Source organism: Gambusia affinis, linkage group LG10, assembly GCF_019740435.1.
Source record: "Gambusia affinis linkage group LG10, SWU_Gaff_1.0, whole genome shotgun sequence".
Classification (NCBI taxonomy): domain Eukaryota; kingdom Metazoa; phylum Chordata; class Actinopteri; order Cyprinodontiformes; family Poeciliidae; genus Gambusia; species Gambusia affinis.
Genome location: NC_057877.1, coordinates 23,151,517 through 23,171,555, shown reverse-complemented (window position 1 = coordinate 23,171,555; position 20,039 = coordinate 23,151,517). Strand labels below are relative to the sequence as shown.

The 20,039-nt window shown below is 35.5% G+C and overlaps 2 protein-coding genes across 7 annotated transcripts in view; one reads left to right on the top strand and one right to left on the bottom strand.

Annotated features, from left to right (window-relative positions):
• Window positions 1-655: 655 nt before the first annotated feature.
• Window positions 656-17,371, bottom strand: axdnd1 (axonemal dynein light chain domain containing 1). Of its 5 annotated transcripts, XM_044130483.1 has the most exons (27): window positions 17,131-17,370; window positions 16,184-16,332; window positions 14,947-15,050; window positions 13,718-13,787; window positions 12,046-12,131; window positions 11,902-11,958; window positions 11,620-11,728; window positions 10,795-10,916; window positions 10,050-10,190; window positions 9,738-9,842; window positions 9,333-9,453; window positions 8,474-8,575; window positions 8,236-8,402; window positions 8,054-8,123; window positions 6,942-7,167; window positions 6,500-6,785; window positions 5,855-5,948; window positions 5,156-5,346; window positions 4,970-5,060; window positions 4,505-4,639; window positions 3,745-3,819; window positions 3,341-3,415; window positions 2,739-2,774; window positions 2,121-2,201; window positions 1,922-2,013; window positions 1,156-1,295; window positions 656-1,081 (listed from the first exon to the last, which is right to left on the bottom strand). In XM_044130483.1, exons 1-27 carry the CDS (start codon window positions 17,192-17,194, stop codon window positions 1,020-1,022), a joined length of 3,051 nt encoding a protein of 1,016 aa, XP_043986418.1. In that variant the 5' UTR covers window positions 17,195-17,370; the 3' UTR covers window positions 656-1,019. The 5 variants fall into 5 exon arrangements, with proteins under 5 accessions (XP_043986418.1, XP_043986420.1, XP_043986419.1 ...); XM_044130485.1 differs by lacking the exon at window positions 3,745-3,819 and having other exon boundaries at window positions 17,131-17,371; XM_044130484.1 differs by lacking the exon at window positions 2,739-2,774.
• A 614-nt stretch (window positions 17,372-17,985) lies between these two features.
• rabgap1l (RAB GTPase activating protein 1-like) overlaps window positions 17,986-20,039 on the top strand; it is a 161,418-nt gene continuing 159,364 nt past the window's right edge. Inside the window, exon 1 of one of the 2 annotated variants that reach the window (XM_044130479.1) lies at window positions 17,986-18,107. The gene's annotated coding sequence lies outside the window, so the exon portion shown is untranslated. The remainder of the gene's footprint in view (window positions 18,108-20,039) is intronic. The other variant, XM_044130480.1, reaches the window with a different exon arrangement.

Here is a 20,039-nt window from a genome sequence, read left to right as displayed (position 1 = left end):
AGCATCACAGGCCCCTACAGTTGATATGTGGAAATAACAGATTTCTGCCATTGTCTCAGTTGAAAAACTTACTCATGACCTTCATCAAAAGTCGGACAAATTTTGGAGGATCTGGGCCCCACTGCAATCCTTTTTACAGAGGCTGTATTTATTTTATTTTTTTATCTTTTTTTTTCTCTCTCTCTTACATTCAATATATCACTCATTTGGCTGTCTGACAGTTGTGACTATTTTGAATCATGACTACTGTATTTTGTGTATGTGGGCTGTATGTATGTATGTTTTTATTTTTTATGTGGACATTGCAGTGCTCCTTGTTGTTTTGGGGTGGGTTGTTTTTGTTTAATTTTGTTGATGTTTACATAAAGTTATGAAAATCAATAAAAAGAAAAAAAAAATCAAAGTCATGTGAAAACTATCTATATTCACCAGAAAACAAACACCAGAACATCTGCAGATTATTCTAGGTGCAAAAGTTGCAGTTTTCAGAACTGTTCAAAACTTTAACATTGTTTAAACTGCATGCATTTATTTATATTCAGCTTATGCACAATTATATTATCTTTCTTCGCATTAAATATAACAAAATTTCTAAATAAATTCAACATTTTAATTTCAATTTATGAACTAGCAAAGGATAAACAGGAACTCCAAGAATATTTGCATAGACATTTATTAATACAGCAGGAAGAAGAGAGACATTGAAGGGACAAAGGGTTGACAGGTGCCACAAGTAAATGCACAGCACACAGTATCAGGAAGTGAGGTATATCCTTGTACAATAAGGCGATGAAAGAAAACCTCTCCAAACTATAAATGTACATTGCTTTTCTCTTTTCTTCAGTTTTTTTTATTTATGCGTCACACTTTAAGTAGTCGTGGGTTGTTAAATGTAGCCGATTATTTTTTTCTTCTTTGCCAAATACAACAAAAATAAATAAGACAGCCTCAAACATAAACATAGAGTGACAACCTGTTTTCTTTGAGGCATTGCTTTCTTTTTTGGATTCAGATGTGGGTTATGTTTCAGAAGTTGGTTCTGCAGCTGTAGGTGGAGAATGAGGTGGCGTTATCTTTTCCTCTGAAAAAAATAAAAAAGGGATTGTAACCTTTAATGCTCATGTCTGTTTTGTTCAGGAAGTAGCAAGGTTTTACCATCTTTGCTTGGAGACTCAGGAGCAGGCTGACTCTGGAGCAATCTCTCCAGGTCTTTAATCTTATTAAGCGCTTCAGTCAGAGCCTCTTCAGCTTCCCGAGCTCGCTTCTCAGCAATTATTGTTTGCTTCTCAGAGTCACTGAGAAAAAACATGAGATGCCTCCATTTTTTGGTTGTAAATACACAGTGAAAGCCACTCTGCATGTTAATCATAGGAATATTTTAAAAAACAATCAAAAAAGATACATGCATTTCCTTGCACCACTTCTGATACACTTTTACCAAATATGTTTTACTTTGTCACATTTTCAGCATTTTAACACAAATGACTGATTTGTTATTGTTAAAAAACAATTAATCCACAATCTCATACAACAAAAATACAAGGCTGTGCAAAACTTTTAATAGTCATATTCCATAAAATAGAATATATTTTCAAATAAGGCTCATTTGTCAACTGGTTGTACAGGATTTTAATCAGGAGTAATACAATAAATAAATAAATATATATATATGTAGTATACACATTTTTGTGTATTTCTTATAGAAAAAAAAATTAAAACTGTATAATTTCCACTCCAGCTAACAGTAATTATTATTTTGTATTTCTTTAGCACATCATTTTCAACCGAATTCACTCAGTTTTGTGGTTCTCATGTGAAAAAGAAGGTTGAGCGTGTACTTTTTCCAAGACAATTTTAACTTTTATTTGTGTTAGCCTCTCAACTATAAATCAAGCACAGAAAATGGAGACACATGTCCTACCTTAGTTCTTTCTGCAGCAGCACTAGTGATGCTAGATCAGAGAAAGCTTTTCGAGCTTCTTCTGTTACCGGACACACAACCAGCTCATTGCCCTGATAGAAACATACAAACTGAGTTCAGTCAGACAGATGATTCAGTTCTGTAGAAAGGCAAATCTTTCTGCCAAATGTTGAAAAATCCATGTTTTAAATCATCTGACCAGAGGCAGCTGGACCATGCTGTCATCCTGAAATCGCTGAATGATGCTTCTATCATAGTCTATCAGCTTAATTGATGGCCTCTGCAGGATGACAGCAATATTAATTTTACTATAATAATGAATTCACATTTGTAAAACGATTTCTATTTAACAAATAACTATTTAATATTCTTGAATTCCTTCAGCATATTTTGCACTTTATTCGTTGATTACATAGACAATGTTCAAAACCACAAACACAGAGAATGAAGATAAAACAATTAGTTTATTTTATTGGGCATTAAAATACAACAATGTAAAATTAGTTAGAAGAATGGTTTTATCTACTTAGAGTTTGTTTGATTATTAGAACACCAAGTAGCACAAAGTTTTACATTAATAATCCCATGAACAAACAGCATTACAATACAAGCAGCAAATCAATTTTCAGATTTTTTTCTAAAATTTCTTGAGAAATTTTAAAAATAGAAGTAAAGACAACTGTTTAAGAACATGTATTGTATCATATTTCTTAATTTTTTATAGAAAACTAACTTCTGCAAAAGTAAAACAGAAAATAACCCAATGCTAAGCATGACCTTAAAATGCTACTAAGAACTTATGATTTATTTGACTGACCTCTTGTTGTTTTGTTTCAGGTTTTTCACTCATCATCTAAAAAATAATCAAAGTAATACTTACTATCATATTTATTTACAAACATCTTTCATTGATCTACTAACAAATGAATGTAACAGATGTAATGTTTCTGTGTGCTTGTGTGAGATGTTCCTGAAAACTCTGCACCTGTTTGCAATCAGCTGATTATCTGCATTAGATAAGTAGCTGTGAAAATTGTCTTGCCTGGTTATCAGCCATTCTAGTTGAAGACACATATTTGGTTTCCACAACAAGGTTTAATGCTGTCAGGCCTCCTCTTATCAAATTGCCATTGGACTTCTAACATCCCACTTTCACCTACTGCAGTTCTGTCAGCCATCTTTAATGATTGCCAGAGAACCCTGAGTTCAATCCTTCCCCTTGTTGCTGTTGTTCTGTCTCTGTAAATACATTTCTGTGTATAATTCTGCATGTGGATCAAGAAAATACCTGGCAAAATGGCAGTGTATTAAAGGATGTACAGATCAATTAAGCTAAAATCTTTGCTTAATTTTCTTTAAAGTTGTAGTTTTTCAAGGTTTTTCTTTAAGAGGCATTCTTCCATAATTCATATCACTAACCTCAGTTTCTTCTGGTTCAGTCCCATCTGTGGTTTCATCATGTTGCCTGGCCTCTTGTAAAGGACCTTCACTGGTCTGAAACACACACAGGCAAAGTTACCAATTTCAGCAGATTTTAAAATTTTTCCACAATCAGCAAGTCAAACAGCCACGACCTTTGGTAATGCAGAACTATAAATATATTTAAATATGGAGGACATTCCCTCTAAATTGCATAAGAGAGTTGAGAGACTAGGAGCAGATTCGTCTTTTGTGTCCAGTTTCACAACTAGAAACAGAGAGTAGCTAAGATTTTTACATATCTAGCAATGAACTTGAAAACAGTTAACTTCATTCAAAATTTTTAATTTAACCTAACAAACTATTCTAAACCTCAACACTGTCAAACCTTGTCTATCACTAACCTCCGTTTTTTCTGGTTCAGTACCATCTCTGGTTGTGTCAGTTGGACTGGGCTCCTGCAAATGACCTTCACTGGTCTGTAACACAGACAGGTTCCCAGCTAACATTCATAATCATTTATAGAATAAGGCAAGGGCTTCACAAAGCAGTGCATCAGTACAGAAATAGCATAAAGCACATCCAAAGATCTATATCTTTGGATGTGCTTTATGCTATTTCTGTACTGATTCACAAAGCAAACTGCACTAAATACATGCAGACACAAACATGTCCAACAACTTAACCAACCAGTCTTTTAAATAGGTTATAGATTGTATCAGGCAAATGTGTAAAGACATAATAAAATCAGCATTTTTAAATATTTCTGAACAATTCTGTAATCCAAATCCAGTAGCAGATAATGTTTTTGTTCGCTGTTTCCTCTCCCTTAACAAAGTTACCAATAATTTTTAGCAGATTTTTTGTTTTTATACAATCTGCAAACAAACAAACATGGTCTTTGGTAATGCATATGCAAATAAATATGGAAGGACTTTCCCTCTAAATAGTTGCAAAATGCATTATTTACATGAGATGTTATTTCTTCATAGAGAGGTTAGGAACAGATCCATCTTTTGTGTCCAGTTGCAGAATTAGAAACATGCAGAAGTTAAGATTTTTACATATCTAGCTCATACTTAGTGAACATGAAAACCATTTAACTTAATTCATAATTATCATTTAGTCTAACCACTCTGGGATGTCTTTATAATGGGTCGTCACCTGAGTCTCCATGCTTTCTGGTGGCTGAGGGATGATTGAAGATTTTTTGGATTGCTTGATGAGTTCCTCCTCAAATTTCTCATTAAGTCCTAAGAGCAGTATTTCCAAACTTTCCAACCACTTATTACAATCTGTCTGAGAATAGAAATTAAGCTTGGTAAATAAATTGCTGTTTTTGCTGTCATATCAAAACATGTACTGAAAATTATAAACTAACTGCAACTCCTACTTATATAGTATACTATTAATTACACATTTGCTATAGATTCAACAAAGTTATCACATTTTATGCATGTTTTAATACTGACAAATCTTCATTTTTGCAATAGAGGTATTTTGACATTTTTACTGAAAGCCTAAACAAACTACTGCACAACTGCAGGCTTGTGCACTGGTTTTCTAAAACATCTTCAGAAAGATTTAGGGCCATAGTCAAAGTTGAAAAGGCGCTCCAGTCTCATTTACCTCCAGCTTTTTAAACTGTTTTGTCTTATTTTCCACCTCTGCATCATAAGGGTCCACTACAATTGCCTGCTCCAAAATTAATTTGGATGATCTAGAATAGAAAGACAACATTTTCTGTTGTATAAATCCATAAACCTTTTTGATACAACACTTAATGCAACAACAGAAAGTGACAATTTTTGATACCTGGAAATAAAGCCGGAATAATAGACCAATTTCTTAGAAAGCCTTTCTGCATCCTCAACTAAAACTAGTAATGAGTTTTTTAGTTGGTCTTTAGGCTTCAGATATCTATCTTCTTCCTCAGTCTGGTCAGGTAACATGTGAAGCAACAAAGCCAACATCAAGTTTGATTGACCTTCATGAAGAGAAGCCACCTGAAAGGGGAGGAGCCAATGAAACAAACATTTGCACCATTACAGTCAACTAAGGAAAAAGAGAAAACATTAGTTATTTATCCCTCTCATCCACACACGCAGTAATTACAATTCAGAAATTCAGAAACCCTGCTCCAACGCTCAAGTTAGATTCAATACGGCTGCCACACATAAAATGTTGTGAAAGTTGCAGGTTTAAACTGTTCAACTCTGATGGACAGAATCTCATTACCTCAATGGCACCCAAAGTTCAGGTGGAGAAAAAAATTGATTCAATAGAGGAAGTCAAATCCTATTCCTGGGAATTCTGAATCAAACCAAGATGCTCAAAAATTGATTTCAAGTCAGCTTAATTTTTTGTAAAATTATATTTTGAATAACTCCTAGCTATTTTTTTCTTTCTTCTTTGATATTGCTAATATTTGACAGCCTGGTCACCAAAAAGAACAAAATTCCTGACTACAAGCAGGACCATGAATGTGGCTCCTGAAGAGCGTTTAAAACTCACCTCTTCCAGCAGTTTCTTGTTCTCAGCCTCAGTGAAGCTGAACAGGCGTTGTGTGAGATCCTGAACGTCGTCTACAACCTTTTCTGTCCCTGAGCTTTTTGAACAGACACACACAACACAGAACTTTAAGCAATTTATAAACAGTACATGAAGATGTTCCTGAATACAATCTCATGCAGCCCTAATCCCTGTAATAATTTATTGCAGTTAAACTGCACGGTAAATATGTACTCTTACTTTAGTTTCATAACCTTATAGAAACTAGCCTTGTAGTCTACTGTAGAAAGAGAAACTATTCTTCAATAGACCAAAAATCCCAATTATGTTATTATTTTTAGAAAATTAGAACAATAAAGGTTGATATTACGTACAGTACAGTTTGTACTGTACGTAAATCTTTCTTGTTTTGCTAATAAAAACAGATCAGTCCAATTGTGATAATGAGAATTATGATAATAAAGCAGCTTTGCTTTTTCACCACAGGAGGATGCAATGAACCCTTTTAATAGGCTCTTGAAATATTGAGGCTTATCTAGAAAACATTATTCAACGAGGCATTTTTTACTCAATTCACAATTTACACTGTATACTAAGAGATTCAGTTTACAAATTTAGAAAGGTAAATTGAATATATAAAATACTTACTACAAGTTAGGGATTTCTTTGACCATTTTTTTGTCCGTTTCTTTGGCTGTTTGTTTAGCTGTTTGTTTGTCCGTTTGTTTGTCTGTTTGTTTGTCCGTTTGTGCGAAGGGGAAGTACAAATATATCTCTTGAGTTATCTTCTTGCAACTAGACAAAGCTTCTTCCAGTTTAACCCAATCAGAGGCGGTCATCGCTGACTGAGGACAGAACAGCTGCAGCGCATCATGAGTTTCATTAGCCCAGTTGTCGATCAGTTTAAACATGCATGTAATGAGTCGGTGGATCTCTGCAGAAGGGATTATTTACAGCTTTTTAATTCATTCCATATCTTAACAATTACTTTGCTAACATGAGATTCAATGAAGACGAACAGAGACAAAACGGAAGTGACTAACAGTTGTGCATGTGTCAATAACAATACAAGTTTAATATCTGCTCTCACCATTGACTTGAAAGTTATACTGTTTGAGAAGTTCAATTAGGACTTTCTGCAGCTCTCTTATAGTCTCAAGGCTCACAGCAGGCTCAACATCAGGGAAAATGTGCCTTTCAACAGTCTGGAGGCTTATTTTTGTAAATTTATCCAGCGTACTATAGAGGTCATCCAGTCTCCTCTGAAATATAACATTTCTTTCACCTTGGCTTTCCTCACATAGAAGTGACAGCTTCTGCAAAAAAACAAACAAAAAAACAGCAAAGCCTCAGAAAAACAACAACTGCTAATTTCTGGACACATTGTTTTTCATATTTTGTCAATCTACAACTACAAACGTCAATGTATTTTCTTGGGATTTTATAGCAACACAAAGCAGCGCAATTTGCAGTCTGTGAAGGTTTCATTGATGCATCAATGAAAAAAAAAAAAAACGAGGACCAAGAAATACAGCAGGCGGAAAGAAGCAATATTGCACAACTTCCACAAGTTCACAAAAACAAAGAAGAAAAAAGACGTCTCTAATTTACTGTAAAATACCTGTATGATCCGTATTTGTGCACAGCGCAGTGTGCTAAAATTCTGTGGTTGTCAGAATTTTACCGTAGTCTGGCAACTGCAATTCTATGATGGTCGGAGTTACTGTAAAACTTTTCCAGAAATTAGATTATTTTTTAACAGTGTAAAAGCAATAAGGTGCTGTGGTCGATGAAACCAAAACAAATGTTTTTCTGCTTCATGCACAACAGCATGTGTTGCAAAAAACACAAAGCCTTGTTGTAAAGACTACATCCCAGCTGTAAATGACGGCAGTGGCAGCTTCATGGTGGGGGGATGCTTTTCAGTCACAGGGAATGTAGAGCCACATACAAGACAACCTGGAAAGAAAACTTGTTAGACCAAACAAAAAACTTGAGAATGAGGTGAAGGTTCATCCTTCAGCACAACAATAAGCCTACAGAGCTACAATTGAATGGCTTAAATCAGTTTTTTTGAGTTTATGCTCCAGGATATCCAACACCACACTACACCAAAAATATTTGGAAAGATTCTGTATTTTTGTAAATACAATATCCCAAAAAACATCACAGAAGGTAAAGAAAATAAATATCTTCTCTTACATTTGACCACTTCCATAAGTCTGCATGGATTTCTGCAATTGCTGTAACGTCATATTCTGCAAACTTATCCCTAATAACATCAGATGAGAATAGCATGAAGAATACTTATAAGTGTCAATAAAACTGCAAAATAAGATTCAAAAAGATGTTCAGAAAATTAGTTTTGAGAATAATTTCCTCACAGATTCTGTGTGCTGAGGTGTTGATGCCACTTTTTGATGCCTTCCTGCAAGGAGGAGATCTGTTCAAACTGAGAATGCTGAATCTTCTTCACAAAGAACATGAGGGCAATCAGCTGATTTCTCCACTTGTTGGTTGTCTCCACTATGACATCCAGATCACGTATATCCTACAGTAGGAGGAGTAGCACAGTCAAGCGTGCACCTGTGGTGGGTAAAAAGAGTGTGCTTAGACTTTCACCTTTGTGGAGATGTAGACGAGGCAGTCCTGTGCTGTCTCGCACCAGCCTTCCTCACTGACATACATCTCACTGACAATCTGGAGCTTCTTCACTTTAATCACCTGACAGAAAAGAAACCGTTTAACAAAACCTGAAACAAACATGGGTTAAACTGGCATGTTCATAAGAAAAATATGCTTTAATGCAAATCTAGCATGTAACTAGGACTGGACAATTAATCAATAACAGTACATATCCTGATTCACACACAATCAATATCAATAGATAATACATTTGAGAGAATGCTCAATAATTTCACTGCACTCCGATTCAGAACCACACAGCATTCTGGGAGATGTAGGCACAAGAAAGACTTTAGCTGGTCAACCTCTCATGGCCAGCTAAGCGAGGTTGGTGGCATCAACTAACTCATTCACTCTTGGCAACTGCAGAGTGAATGAGTTGCTAGGTAACTTTGGTTACCTAGCAACGAGCTGTTGAGTAACTTGTGGTAACCTAGTAACAGCCTGTTGAGTAACTTGAGCAACAGCAGTTTCATGTTTCACTACCGTTCCTCATAACTACTTAAAAATAAACAGCAATGGTGTGGAGTGAAAACTGTGGATAAAGCAGGAAAGGTCGCGCCACCAGTCTGGCAGGTTTTCAAATACGTAAAACCAAAAAACTAATTAATAATTATTGATATCAACTGATATGAAACCCTTATGATGTGACACTTTTTTCAGCCATATTGTCCAGTCCTATTTGTAACATATCCCTAAAAATCAAATTCCTTTGTTCATCGTGTTACACAAAGAGATGAAAAAAGAACAATGCACACAAAAAAAGAGAGCAGCACAACAAAATAGCTTCTTGTACTTTAAGGGCGAGGTTGAAGGTGAACCTGCACCAATAGTCTCTGTCTTCAGTCATCTGTACCAGCTGAGCCTCCAGACGACTCCTGTGCAACTCGTACATATGGTGGTAACCCTGGACAACACTTAGAGAGGCACATTTATCATTTCAGAGGTAGCATTTTTGTCAAGCATATTTAAAAACTGTCCCATTTCCCATACATCACAAGAAAAAAGGGCAAAAGAAGTTTGCTTTTACTTATACAATGTTTAAAAAAAGGTAAGATGCAGCAATATAGACTGTGCCCAGAAGCAAAACAAAGTACATGTACTAATACATCAATTTAGAACAATTAATTCTTATTTGTTTTACTTGATGAATGGTGATGTAGTTTGCCATTAATCACTGTTATAAGTCTGCCAGACTGACTCTGAGTAGCTGAGAGTTTCTTTGTAGCTTTTGGCGAGTTCCTCCTGTGCGTGCTGCATCTTATTGGAAACAAAAGCATCATGGTCTCTCACTTTTGCTAGTTCCCTGAGAAAAGAACACATAAACACAAGCATGGAAATGAGAAGACACACATCTCTCACCTTCACCTATGTTTAAATGAAAGATATTATTTAAAATTAAGGGATTTATTATCTCTTCTTAAACTAGTTGGTGTATCAAAATCCCCCTGAGATCTCCCTGAGCAGTTAAACTGCTTGTTTTCTTTTACTACTCTGACCCTGACCTACATACATGTTTATCTGCTGGATGGATTTCTTGATGTGGTAAATTTCCTCAATGAGCCGACGGTCCAGAGCCCGCTGCGCCACCACCTCAGTATGTAATGCCTTCAGGCGCAGGGGGATTCGCTCCAGTAGAGACTGGTACCGCTGCCTGGAACAAAAAGAAATACATTCTGGTCAGCAGAGGAAAATATATATAAAAAAATGTCTAATTTGCTTTAATTAAAAAAAGAGTTGCTTTTCCAAAACTATTTTTAAATCTCACACTGAACAGAAAAAAAACCACCTTTAACCTCTGGTTGAGGTTGCTAGGCTTATTTAAAAATCCTTTGTCTTTCAAAGAGTTTATGATGCCGCGCACTCTAACAAAATTCACACAGACTTTTAAAGCGAAAGAAACCCACAACATCATGGATCCTCCACCATGTTCAAGCAGGAATATGAAAGTATTTTCCTTATATTTCCAGATCCACCTGGAGTGTTTATTAATGGAAAAAACTCAATATTAGAGTCATCTGACCAAATGCACTGTTCCAGATAATGCCAGATGAAAATTCAGATAACTCTAAATTCATATGATTATCATATTAACACAGAAAAGGTTTTGTGCATCCACATACATTCAGTCAGTGTACTTTTATTACTCCTACTGCCATAAGATATTATTTTATGGCATTTCATAAGCATTTTTTCCATGTCTGTGTATTCATTGTTTGGTTTTAAGGCCTATAAGGTACAATATGTAAGCTGCTAACCTGAGTTTGGCGAGGAGCTGTCCTCTCTCAGCACAGCCGACGGTCACCTGCCTGATCAGTTCATGGAAAACGATGTTGTAGATGTTCTGCTCTTTCTTCACCAGTTCCAACAAGCTCTCGAGCTGCAAAATATTATAATATCACTAAATATTCCTTAATGCTTGAACCATCTTTTAAAATTTGGTTACACTTTCTACCCTCAGGTTCAAACATTTTCTCTAATTAAAGTGTTCAAAAATATATTTTTTCAGGTTTGTTTCTATACTTTCAAAGCATCTGATCTCATAAGTTATCCGTCCCTAAACATAGTTATACTTTTTATTTTGCTTTTCTGTATAATGTCCTCTTTTGGTCACCAAACCTCTTGTTTTCTCAATGACAAAAAGCTTAAACGTGCAGTGTTATTCTACCTAGAAAACTGTTTTCTTTTTTTATTTTGTTAGGCATTTGTAGTATAAAAATATATGTGGGTATTACATCATATCAAAAATAAAGACAAAACTGTTCCCAAGAGAGAAGTGTGGGCATATGTAAAGCACTGTGCAATGAACTGAAAAATTAATTTTTTATATCAGAATAAAGAAATCTGCCTATATTTCATTCTTTAAGATTGCCAATAACCTGAGAATCAAATAAAAGAAGCAAAAGCAAAATTTAGAAATGGGTCACAAAAGTCCTTTGAGTCAAAGTGGCTTATGTTGTTTCACTGACTGAATGCTCTTTGTGTATTTTCCCATTTTAATTAAGCAAACTAAAGGCTTTTCTCTGTATTAAACAAAAATTACAAAACAGCATTCATGTCAGTTGCAGAGGTAGAAAACTAACTTGGCACAGATCGGTCAGCTCTTCGTCCTGCTGATCCACTCCAGCCTTTTCCAGCATGTCATCCATCATCTGCATCAGCTGGATCACTTCCAGCCTGCCACTGGGCCTCCTGCACACAGAACATTCCCACAAATGCAGTATGTGTATTATTGCACACACATACAGAGTTCTGTAATGCTTAGAGGTCTGTTTTACTACTATGTTTCCTAAGTAAATTGCTTATGACATTAGAATGAAGTGTTACAAATTTTTCCAGTCACTTTAATTTATGTTTGGACTCACAGTGATGGGAGGACTCGTAACTTCTGCTCGTGGTCTTTCAGCTGCACTGTGAATGCACTGTGAGGTACAATATGAAATAAATCAGGAAAAAGCTAGATTGTTATATAAAAAGTGACTGCACTAAATAATATTAAGGAAACTCACTCGTCATACAACTGGAGGCATCGTATTCCTTTGTTCTTCACAATGCGATACTCTTCAGGGATCACATTTTGTTTGACATTCAATTTCTGAGAGACACAGAATGGTGGCATTTTGTGATTGGCTTGTCTTCTTATTCAAATTAATGGCAAATGTTGAACCCAGTAGTACTGCACAATGGTTAAATCCAAATCCAATTGTTTAAAATATGTGATGACACAGAGAAAAAACATGTGAAAACCTTTAAAATGAGGAAGTGAATAAATATAAACAGTTAAACAGAAAAAAAAATCATGAAACATGGACATATCAAGCAAAATGTGAAAAATATAGGAAACAAAAATCTGACGAAAAAGAAAAAAAATAGTTTAGTGTCAACTAGAAACTGAAACAATGTGCAATATGGCATGTTGGGAATGTTCTCACTAAATAATAAAAGCATTTCTTTGACAGGAAATGGAAAAACTAGGTAGTGAAACTCAGTTTGAATTTCCAAAAACAAGACTGAGATAGAAAACTTGACCTTCACTGATATTCAAGTGTTTCAATTTAAAAAACATTTTTTCTGGGTATTGCAGCTTCCTTCCACACTCCAAAACCACAACTGTTAGCTTAACTATCAACTCAATTCGGTGGATGTTTTTGATGACCAATGTATAATTTATGGTAATCTTTTTATTTTGTGTAAGTTTTGCTCGTGTGTTCTTTTTTTTTTTTTTAACACTTGCCAAAGGGGAACTAAATGGAATAGCAACCTGCCTAATGAATACTCAATGTATAGCCACTTTAGAAAATGGATGGATTTAAAAACATGGATATCATTTTACAGCAATGATATTTTAAATCTTATTTTATCTGAGGCAGCAAAAAAAGGTTTAACACAAACCACTATATTCCATTGGAGCTATTTCCAAGTTACTTTGGCAACATTTTCCCACATATTGCTAAAATAACAACAATATGGGACACTCTCATAATGAAAAATTAAAAAATGTCAACCATCTGCTTACGGGGTTTGTACACTTTTCATTTTCAAGATAAGTTTTTTTCTTTTTGCAGCAACAAACTCTGGAGATAAAACAATACAAATTAACTAAAAAAGACAGTGTAAATTCACTATTATAACGATATAATTTATTACAGTTATTAATAAAGTCTTGTGGCAATAGTCTTCATTCTACAGCAGGGAAATTTGTGTAAAATATAACACAATTTTATGTTTTGAAATGTCTCTCTTACACACACCTGACTAGTCTAGAAAACAAAACACAAATTAAACAAATAAGTCCCCCAATTTCATTAACGTTTAACATGTAAAAGACAACATTATAACTTTTATTTCAATCACACAGATCAATAATCATAGAGCAATTAGGAATAATAAATATCCAAAAATAAAATAAACAATGTTCTTGCTAAGTTGACCAGCATTTAGCAGCTATAAATACCCAAAAACAAGAAAAGTTTAGTCTGATTTAACTTCAGAGATAGAAAAATAATGTCTTTATAGAAGTATAAAAATATGGTAAAAAAGTTAGGCTTTAAATCAAATGTTAGATTGCAATTAATTACAAAACTATGCTGTTTGAATATCAAGTGCTTTCAAGGACTTTATATGGGAATAAAGTACTTTCAAAATACCTAATTGTACAAACCCTGTGGTTACGCAGCTCACCTCATGCAGTGGTGGAAGAGCAGTCATCTTTTTGTGCGTAAGCACAGCATCGCACAGGAATGAAATATCCCTAGAGAGACACCACACACAGAGGAAACACATATTTTTCTTTATATAGTGGACTATTTTAGCAAATGCTGATTTTTAAAAGTCATTTTGCAATGGTGGAAAACATACAGTAATGATTAAAGGAAGAGAGTCATTTCTTCTGATCATAGTCCTTATATGCAACAGGCTTCATATTATTTAGTATTCAAAAAAGAAGCAAAAATTCAAAAGCATTGCATTGAAAAACTACATATACCCAGAGATTCCACAGCTGGTAGCAAGATGAGTTAGTAAGTGTTTTTTTTCCTATTTGACTTTATCAGTCACTCACATCTGTGTGAAGGAATTTTTGTTTATTCTTTGTCATTGTTTCATGACCATCTTTAAGATCAGGCTCCAGCTGACCTTAAATATTTGACATTACTTTACCAATACTTCGGTACTCATCGTGATTGACTGAAAAGAACCTGTGGCTGCCAAAAAACAAGGATCATCAATCCTTCACCACTATGACCAAACACAGTTGCTATATGATGTATTTACTGTCAATATTTACCATGCTAACAAAGGCTTGTAGAGTTTTTGAAGTTCTTTAGCGATTTCTCTGGCCACTGCACAATATGGTTGGACATTTATTGTATCGTTTATCATTTATCACGATACATTCCTTGTCATGATAATAATTGTAATTTATTGTTAGCACAATAAATTCCAATTAATTATATTTAAACCAACCCAAAATTCTCCCTATTATTGTGATTGATAGATTTACTATTTTCTCTCTGAGAGCATTAATAAATACTAATACATTGGAAAATACAGTTACTGTGTGCGATTTAGTAATAAATAAACTTCTTACACATTAATGGGAATGTTTTCCAAGAGAATTATTTGTGTTTGAGGGGCTATAATTGCTGTGACACACAGACACAGTTAGACCTAGATGTAATAGATATTTCTTACTGTCACTTTTAATTATCACAATAGTCTCACAAAATATTGTGATAAAACTTCAAGTCCATATCATCCACACCTACTGCGCAGACTGAATTTGTTTTCAATATCCACTACTGGAAGAAGGGAAATGTTCTTAACCAAAACCTGAACTGTAAAGAGATAACATGTCACACTTGAGAATAACTTCTATAAACAATTGTCACAGTTTCATCCCCCTAACTGACCTGCCGGCTTCTGTCAGCGATGTTGGCTGTTCCAGAAAGTATTTGTATTTGGTACGTCCAAGCGGATAATGCCAAACTCCATCTGGCCGTCTGATTCCGTCATTCTGTAAAAACAAATGTGTCATTGCTATTTTATCGACCTATGCTCATATGTATGTGTATCAAGTCTTTTTATTTAAAAATTGCTGCAAGAAAATTTTAGCACCCTGACAGATTTCTTCAGATTGGACTTATTTTGTTGAACTTGTATATTTCAGACCAAGATAACTTGACAAGGGTTTTCAAATCAAGAGTTTCCTTATCAATGGCTATGAAACCCAACTGAGCCCAATGTGAATACATATGTTAAATGGTGAATTCTGTGTAATTAAACAAATTCTCAGATCACACTCAGATCTGTTTACTTCCTGACCTGTAGAATAATCTTAACTACATAGAGCCTCTCTGACAACATGGAATAATTTTTTTAAAGCTCAAACTTATTTTGGTTATTTTGCAAGTCAATTATATGAAAAACACCAACAGGCCCATATGTGAATATTTAAAGAATGCATTCAAAATAAAGGTTTTAGAGTGGCCTAAGTGGCTGACTTTAATATCATACTTATACTAAGAATATCATATGACTCTACTAATATCATATGACTCTATTAATATCATATGACTTTAATATTCAGTCATATTTCATGCCTGAAATGTGAGAAATGTTTCTCCCCACTCAACAATATAGCTTGAGTGGGGAGAAATTCATCCACTCTGGATGGTAGCTTTTTTTCTTTTGACAAATAAAATTATTGCTTGTAAGCTGCATTTTGGATTCACTAAGGCCATATTTGTCTTTAATTAAAACTTGTTTAATAATGTGAATTTTTGAAGTGCAACAAAAAAACCAACAGAAATGTGGGTGAGGGAAGATATATATGGTTTTTACAGAATGTACAAAAATTATAAAGAGAACTGAAATCAAACCCAAAATGGACAAATAATGAAAGGGCCCAGGAGGGGGCGCTGACATATTGTTTTACATAAAGCCCACATACATTACAATTACATACAATTTTGAATCAATCTTCTCCAGCGATTGCCAAATATTTTGAGCTGAATGTCAGCATCTTAATTCAGATCGACTGTCTTTCTAAATAAACTAAACGTGGGTCTACTGAGAAGGTTGAAGAAAACTACTTTAAATGTGTATGAATCACAACATATTGTGTAAAGAAGAAAGAACAGTAAGTACTTCACAGCTTCGGTGATGTGCAGTCTGGCCCTGTGTGTTCTTAGGGACAGTGGAGGTGAGGCTGAGCAGCAGTTCTGCTGGGATGCCCGTTCGTTTGACAGGCTCCTTCCTGATCTCCTGATCTGGAACTTGGACTCTCAGGTCAATCTCTAAGAAAAATCAAGCAAATACTCAGTATTATTTATTAGAACCATTAAAAATAACTTTGGTCAATATCTCTAATTGCTTTATAAACATCTTCCAAAGTTCTTATTTGGAGTTTTTCTGTCTTGTCTCTCATTATCATTATGATTTTTGACCATTTTGAGAATGCTTTTTTTTGTTTTTGGGAGTCTCAGTCTAATGTGGACCTAATGACAAGAAAGCATAGAAAAGACATTCAAACTCTACGTAGAAAAAAACCTAGGCTGGGACAAGATTGTACTCAATACAGGTACAATCGGCATTTGTACTGATTGTACCTATACCAATACAGGTACAGATTGTACATGTTACCTGTTACTTACTATGTAGGTGGTTTCAAAACCTTTGGGTTTCCTATTAAAAATACCAGAATTTGCTAAAATACCAGAATTATTTTAAATTGTCAAACAACGTACGTCTGCTTGAGTACCAGTACTAGTACCAGTACTCTTGAATTTGTGTTTCTGCTTGAGTACTGCTTTTGATGACACAATTTTACTTGTACTTCAGTAATAGTATTTTGAAGTAACACCACTTTTTCTTGTGTACAAGTTTTGGCAACAGTACAAACCTTTGTTTAATTGTTTTGCATAGAAAGTACGGTTGTACCATATAAAATGTACATGAACGCACTGGATTGTTTTTGCCATTTCTACAGACGTTTTCTAACTGTGCATGACTACATATAATGTTTTGTTTGTAACTTTCTCAGCAGCATTGGCACGTAGAAAGCCTACAGCAGCGGATGGATGTGAATAATTTACCGTCTGCTTGCTCTCCCCTGGGTGAGCTTGGCGCTGGACTGGCTCTGGCCGTGGACAACGACATCTTTACCAAACGACGCTGTTACAGTCACAGGATAGAGCCTTTCAACTTTCACCGAGCCATGAAGGCGAGAAGCTAATGTAGGTTATCTTAAATAACATGCTTTTTAAATTTACGAACGAAAGCGCCTTTTCCTTCAGTATTCAGTTCTTCCTGATCGCGTTGTTATGGAAACGGCGTGCTTACCAGCTGCTCGTCTACTCAACATTTTACGGCCGCGTGCTAACTCCGTGGTGCATTCAAGTGAAGTCGTACAGTAGATTTCAGATAGTGCAAAATCTTCAAAATTATAAAAGCATCAAATAACACTCGTTTCTTTCCAAAACGTTGGCAAAATAAGATATTTGACTATCTTTGATTTAAACTAATTCAAATAATGTGTTTTAGAAAGTGTCAGTGCAACCTTTATCTACACCTATTTTACTTCTGATAAAGGAAGAAAGGTGAATATATTCTCAGATTATTCATTAATTTTTTGTCTACTTCTGCTGAAGCGTTTATGTCCGTGTAATGAATTGGGAACAACACTGTTCAACAATGTGTGTTTTCTTGTCAAGGACTATGAAATGGGGTTTTAATTAATAACATTAGATTTGAACTCTTATTGCTTAGCTATTTTTCACAAGTGACGCGCTGTCAGCTATCTCTCCCCTGCCCCGCTTAATTAGACGTTTGCAACTGGAAGAGTGGGTTCACATTTTTCTTTTATTAAATTTTTTCTTCGGCTTCTGCTTGCAAAAATATCCATGAAAAAATTCCTATGCAAGGTATGGTTTTGAAGATGACGCGCATGCGCCATACATTACACCGGAAAATGTTTAATAAAACTCCAGAGTAATTCATCTTTGACACAACACACGATCTTCGCTGCAACTTATCGGACACAAAATAAACAACTCCACAAACCTCCAAATAAGTAAGTTGACAACTCTCTAAACGGCTTCCTATGCTTAGGTTAGAGTTACATCTGCGAGCAGATAAAGATGGAGACTTGTTTCCTTTCTTCACTCTCGGGTGTTTTTCCTCCGGAGCCGGGCGGGGTGTTCCTGAAAAAGCTCAGTGGTCCAACTGTTTTGGACTTCGAGCTGGTAGCGTTAGCCAAAGTTAGCTCTAGCTCCCAGCTGTAGCCTAGGACACGTATCCAGGTACTTCCTGTCTAGCCCGCAATCACCTGTCTTGACATTCGCGAGTAAGCGGAGAGGTTTGTGGAAGCTATTGTAAGAAGCGTGAGAAAACCCCCCTGATACATTTATGATGAGTTAGCTTGCTCCTTGCTAATTATTTCTCGCTGTTTGGGGTTTCTGCGTTCACTTAGCTACTGCAAAAGCAATTTGTCCGCCTCTCATTGTAATGATATTGCAAGGCACCACTTTGTCAAAGCTGTCCAGCTTTCTACATGCTTATCACGGTGTAGTTTACAGATAAAACATAGCAAATGAGGCTAACTAGCTGGAGATACCATGGCACTCTTTGCCCCATCCAGGCCTGTAGACATCAACAAAAGCAGTTTACTGCAGTAGTTTACCCTCCTAGGACCCTAACAACAACGCTGTCATGTCAAACAGCATCACCAGCTGTTTTTGATGCATTTGTTTAAATGACACTTGATGGATCTCTACCACGAAATACTTTTAGTGTAGAAATGGTTTCTTGAAGGTGCGGTTGATTTCAGTTTCACAGTTGACAAGTTGGAGACATGTTAGTACCAGTGACGTGCGGTCAGGGGAGGCAGGTGAGGCAGTGCCTCACCAGCCATCATGGAAAGAAAGAAAATATATAATCATAAAGTAATTTAAATTGTTATATTCATCCGGTGGTTTGTACTAAAAAATATTTATTTTTCATGTAGCTTCACCAATTTCTATTTTTATTTGTTCAAAATCGCTGAATTTTCTTATTTTCCCATTCAAATGCTTGGAAGCGATGCGGTGAGGCAGCGAGCTCTGCCTCACCTTGGATTGCGCAACCCCTGGCTCTGCGCTGGCTGCTAAGCGAAGAGAGCATGTTGCTGTACGGCGTCAATAAAATGGTTTAAACAAATTTAATATGTGAACTTATTTCCAATAATTTAGCTTATGTATATAATGTACAATGCTTTTTGTCACCAACTGTGTTTGTGTAACGTGTTTCGTGTAATGAGCGATTATAAACGGCAGAGAACAGGTTCGAGGTGAGGCAGGCAGTTCTCTTGCCTCATGGCAGGGGGCGCTCAAGATCCCAGACGTTCGTCTTGTTCACTCCTCAACTGCCGAGTAAGTGACAGCGAGCTAGGCTAAACGATTCGGGAAGCAAGTCAAGTGCAGCGATAGATTATAATAGAGATAGTGATTTTTTGTTTTGTTTTTTAAGGAAATGTGTGTTTTGTGAGCTACAGTTTGTATGTGTAAGGATGCAGAAGTGAAACATAACCTGTAAACTGCTGTCAATCTATGCATCTATTTGCAAATCTGATTCTGATGACGTCAGTGCCTCACCAGCTACGAACCTCACCGCACGTCACTGGTTAGTACCATACTATAGATGGATATAAACGTCTCCTTTTTTCATTCTCCCCCAGCCCAGGTGTGAAATATATTTTAAAATAAACTTGAAATGAGTTAACTGGCCCAGACATGCAACAATTTAGGACAAGGAAAAACAATGTTTAAGGAGACAACAGCAAAATAAGTTGTTTTCAAGTCATAAGAAGCCACTATGTTTTTCATATAGTTACAGATTATACCTATGACACTAGTTTTTTTGTTGTTGTTTTTTTTCTTCAATTTAATGCATTTCATTGAAAATTAGAATGCAGAGGATAATTTTGAATGCAGCATAACCAATGTATTGAGTCTATCAAAAATAGCAA

Coding starts and splice junctions, on each gene's coding strand:
- axdnd1 (XM_044130483.1), bottom strand. CDS start 17,194: ATGTCGTTGTCCACGGCCAGAGCCAGTCCAGCGCCAAGCTCACCCAGG. Junction 16,333..17,130: donor CAGGGGAGAGCAAGCAGACG/GTAAATTATTCA, acceptor GATTTTTCTTAG/AGATTGACCTGAGAGTCCAA. Junction 4,640..4,969: donor AACAGTTTAAAAAGCTGGAG/GTAAATGAGACT, acceptor TTCTATTCTCAG/ACAGATTGTAATAAGTGGTT.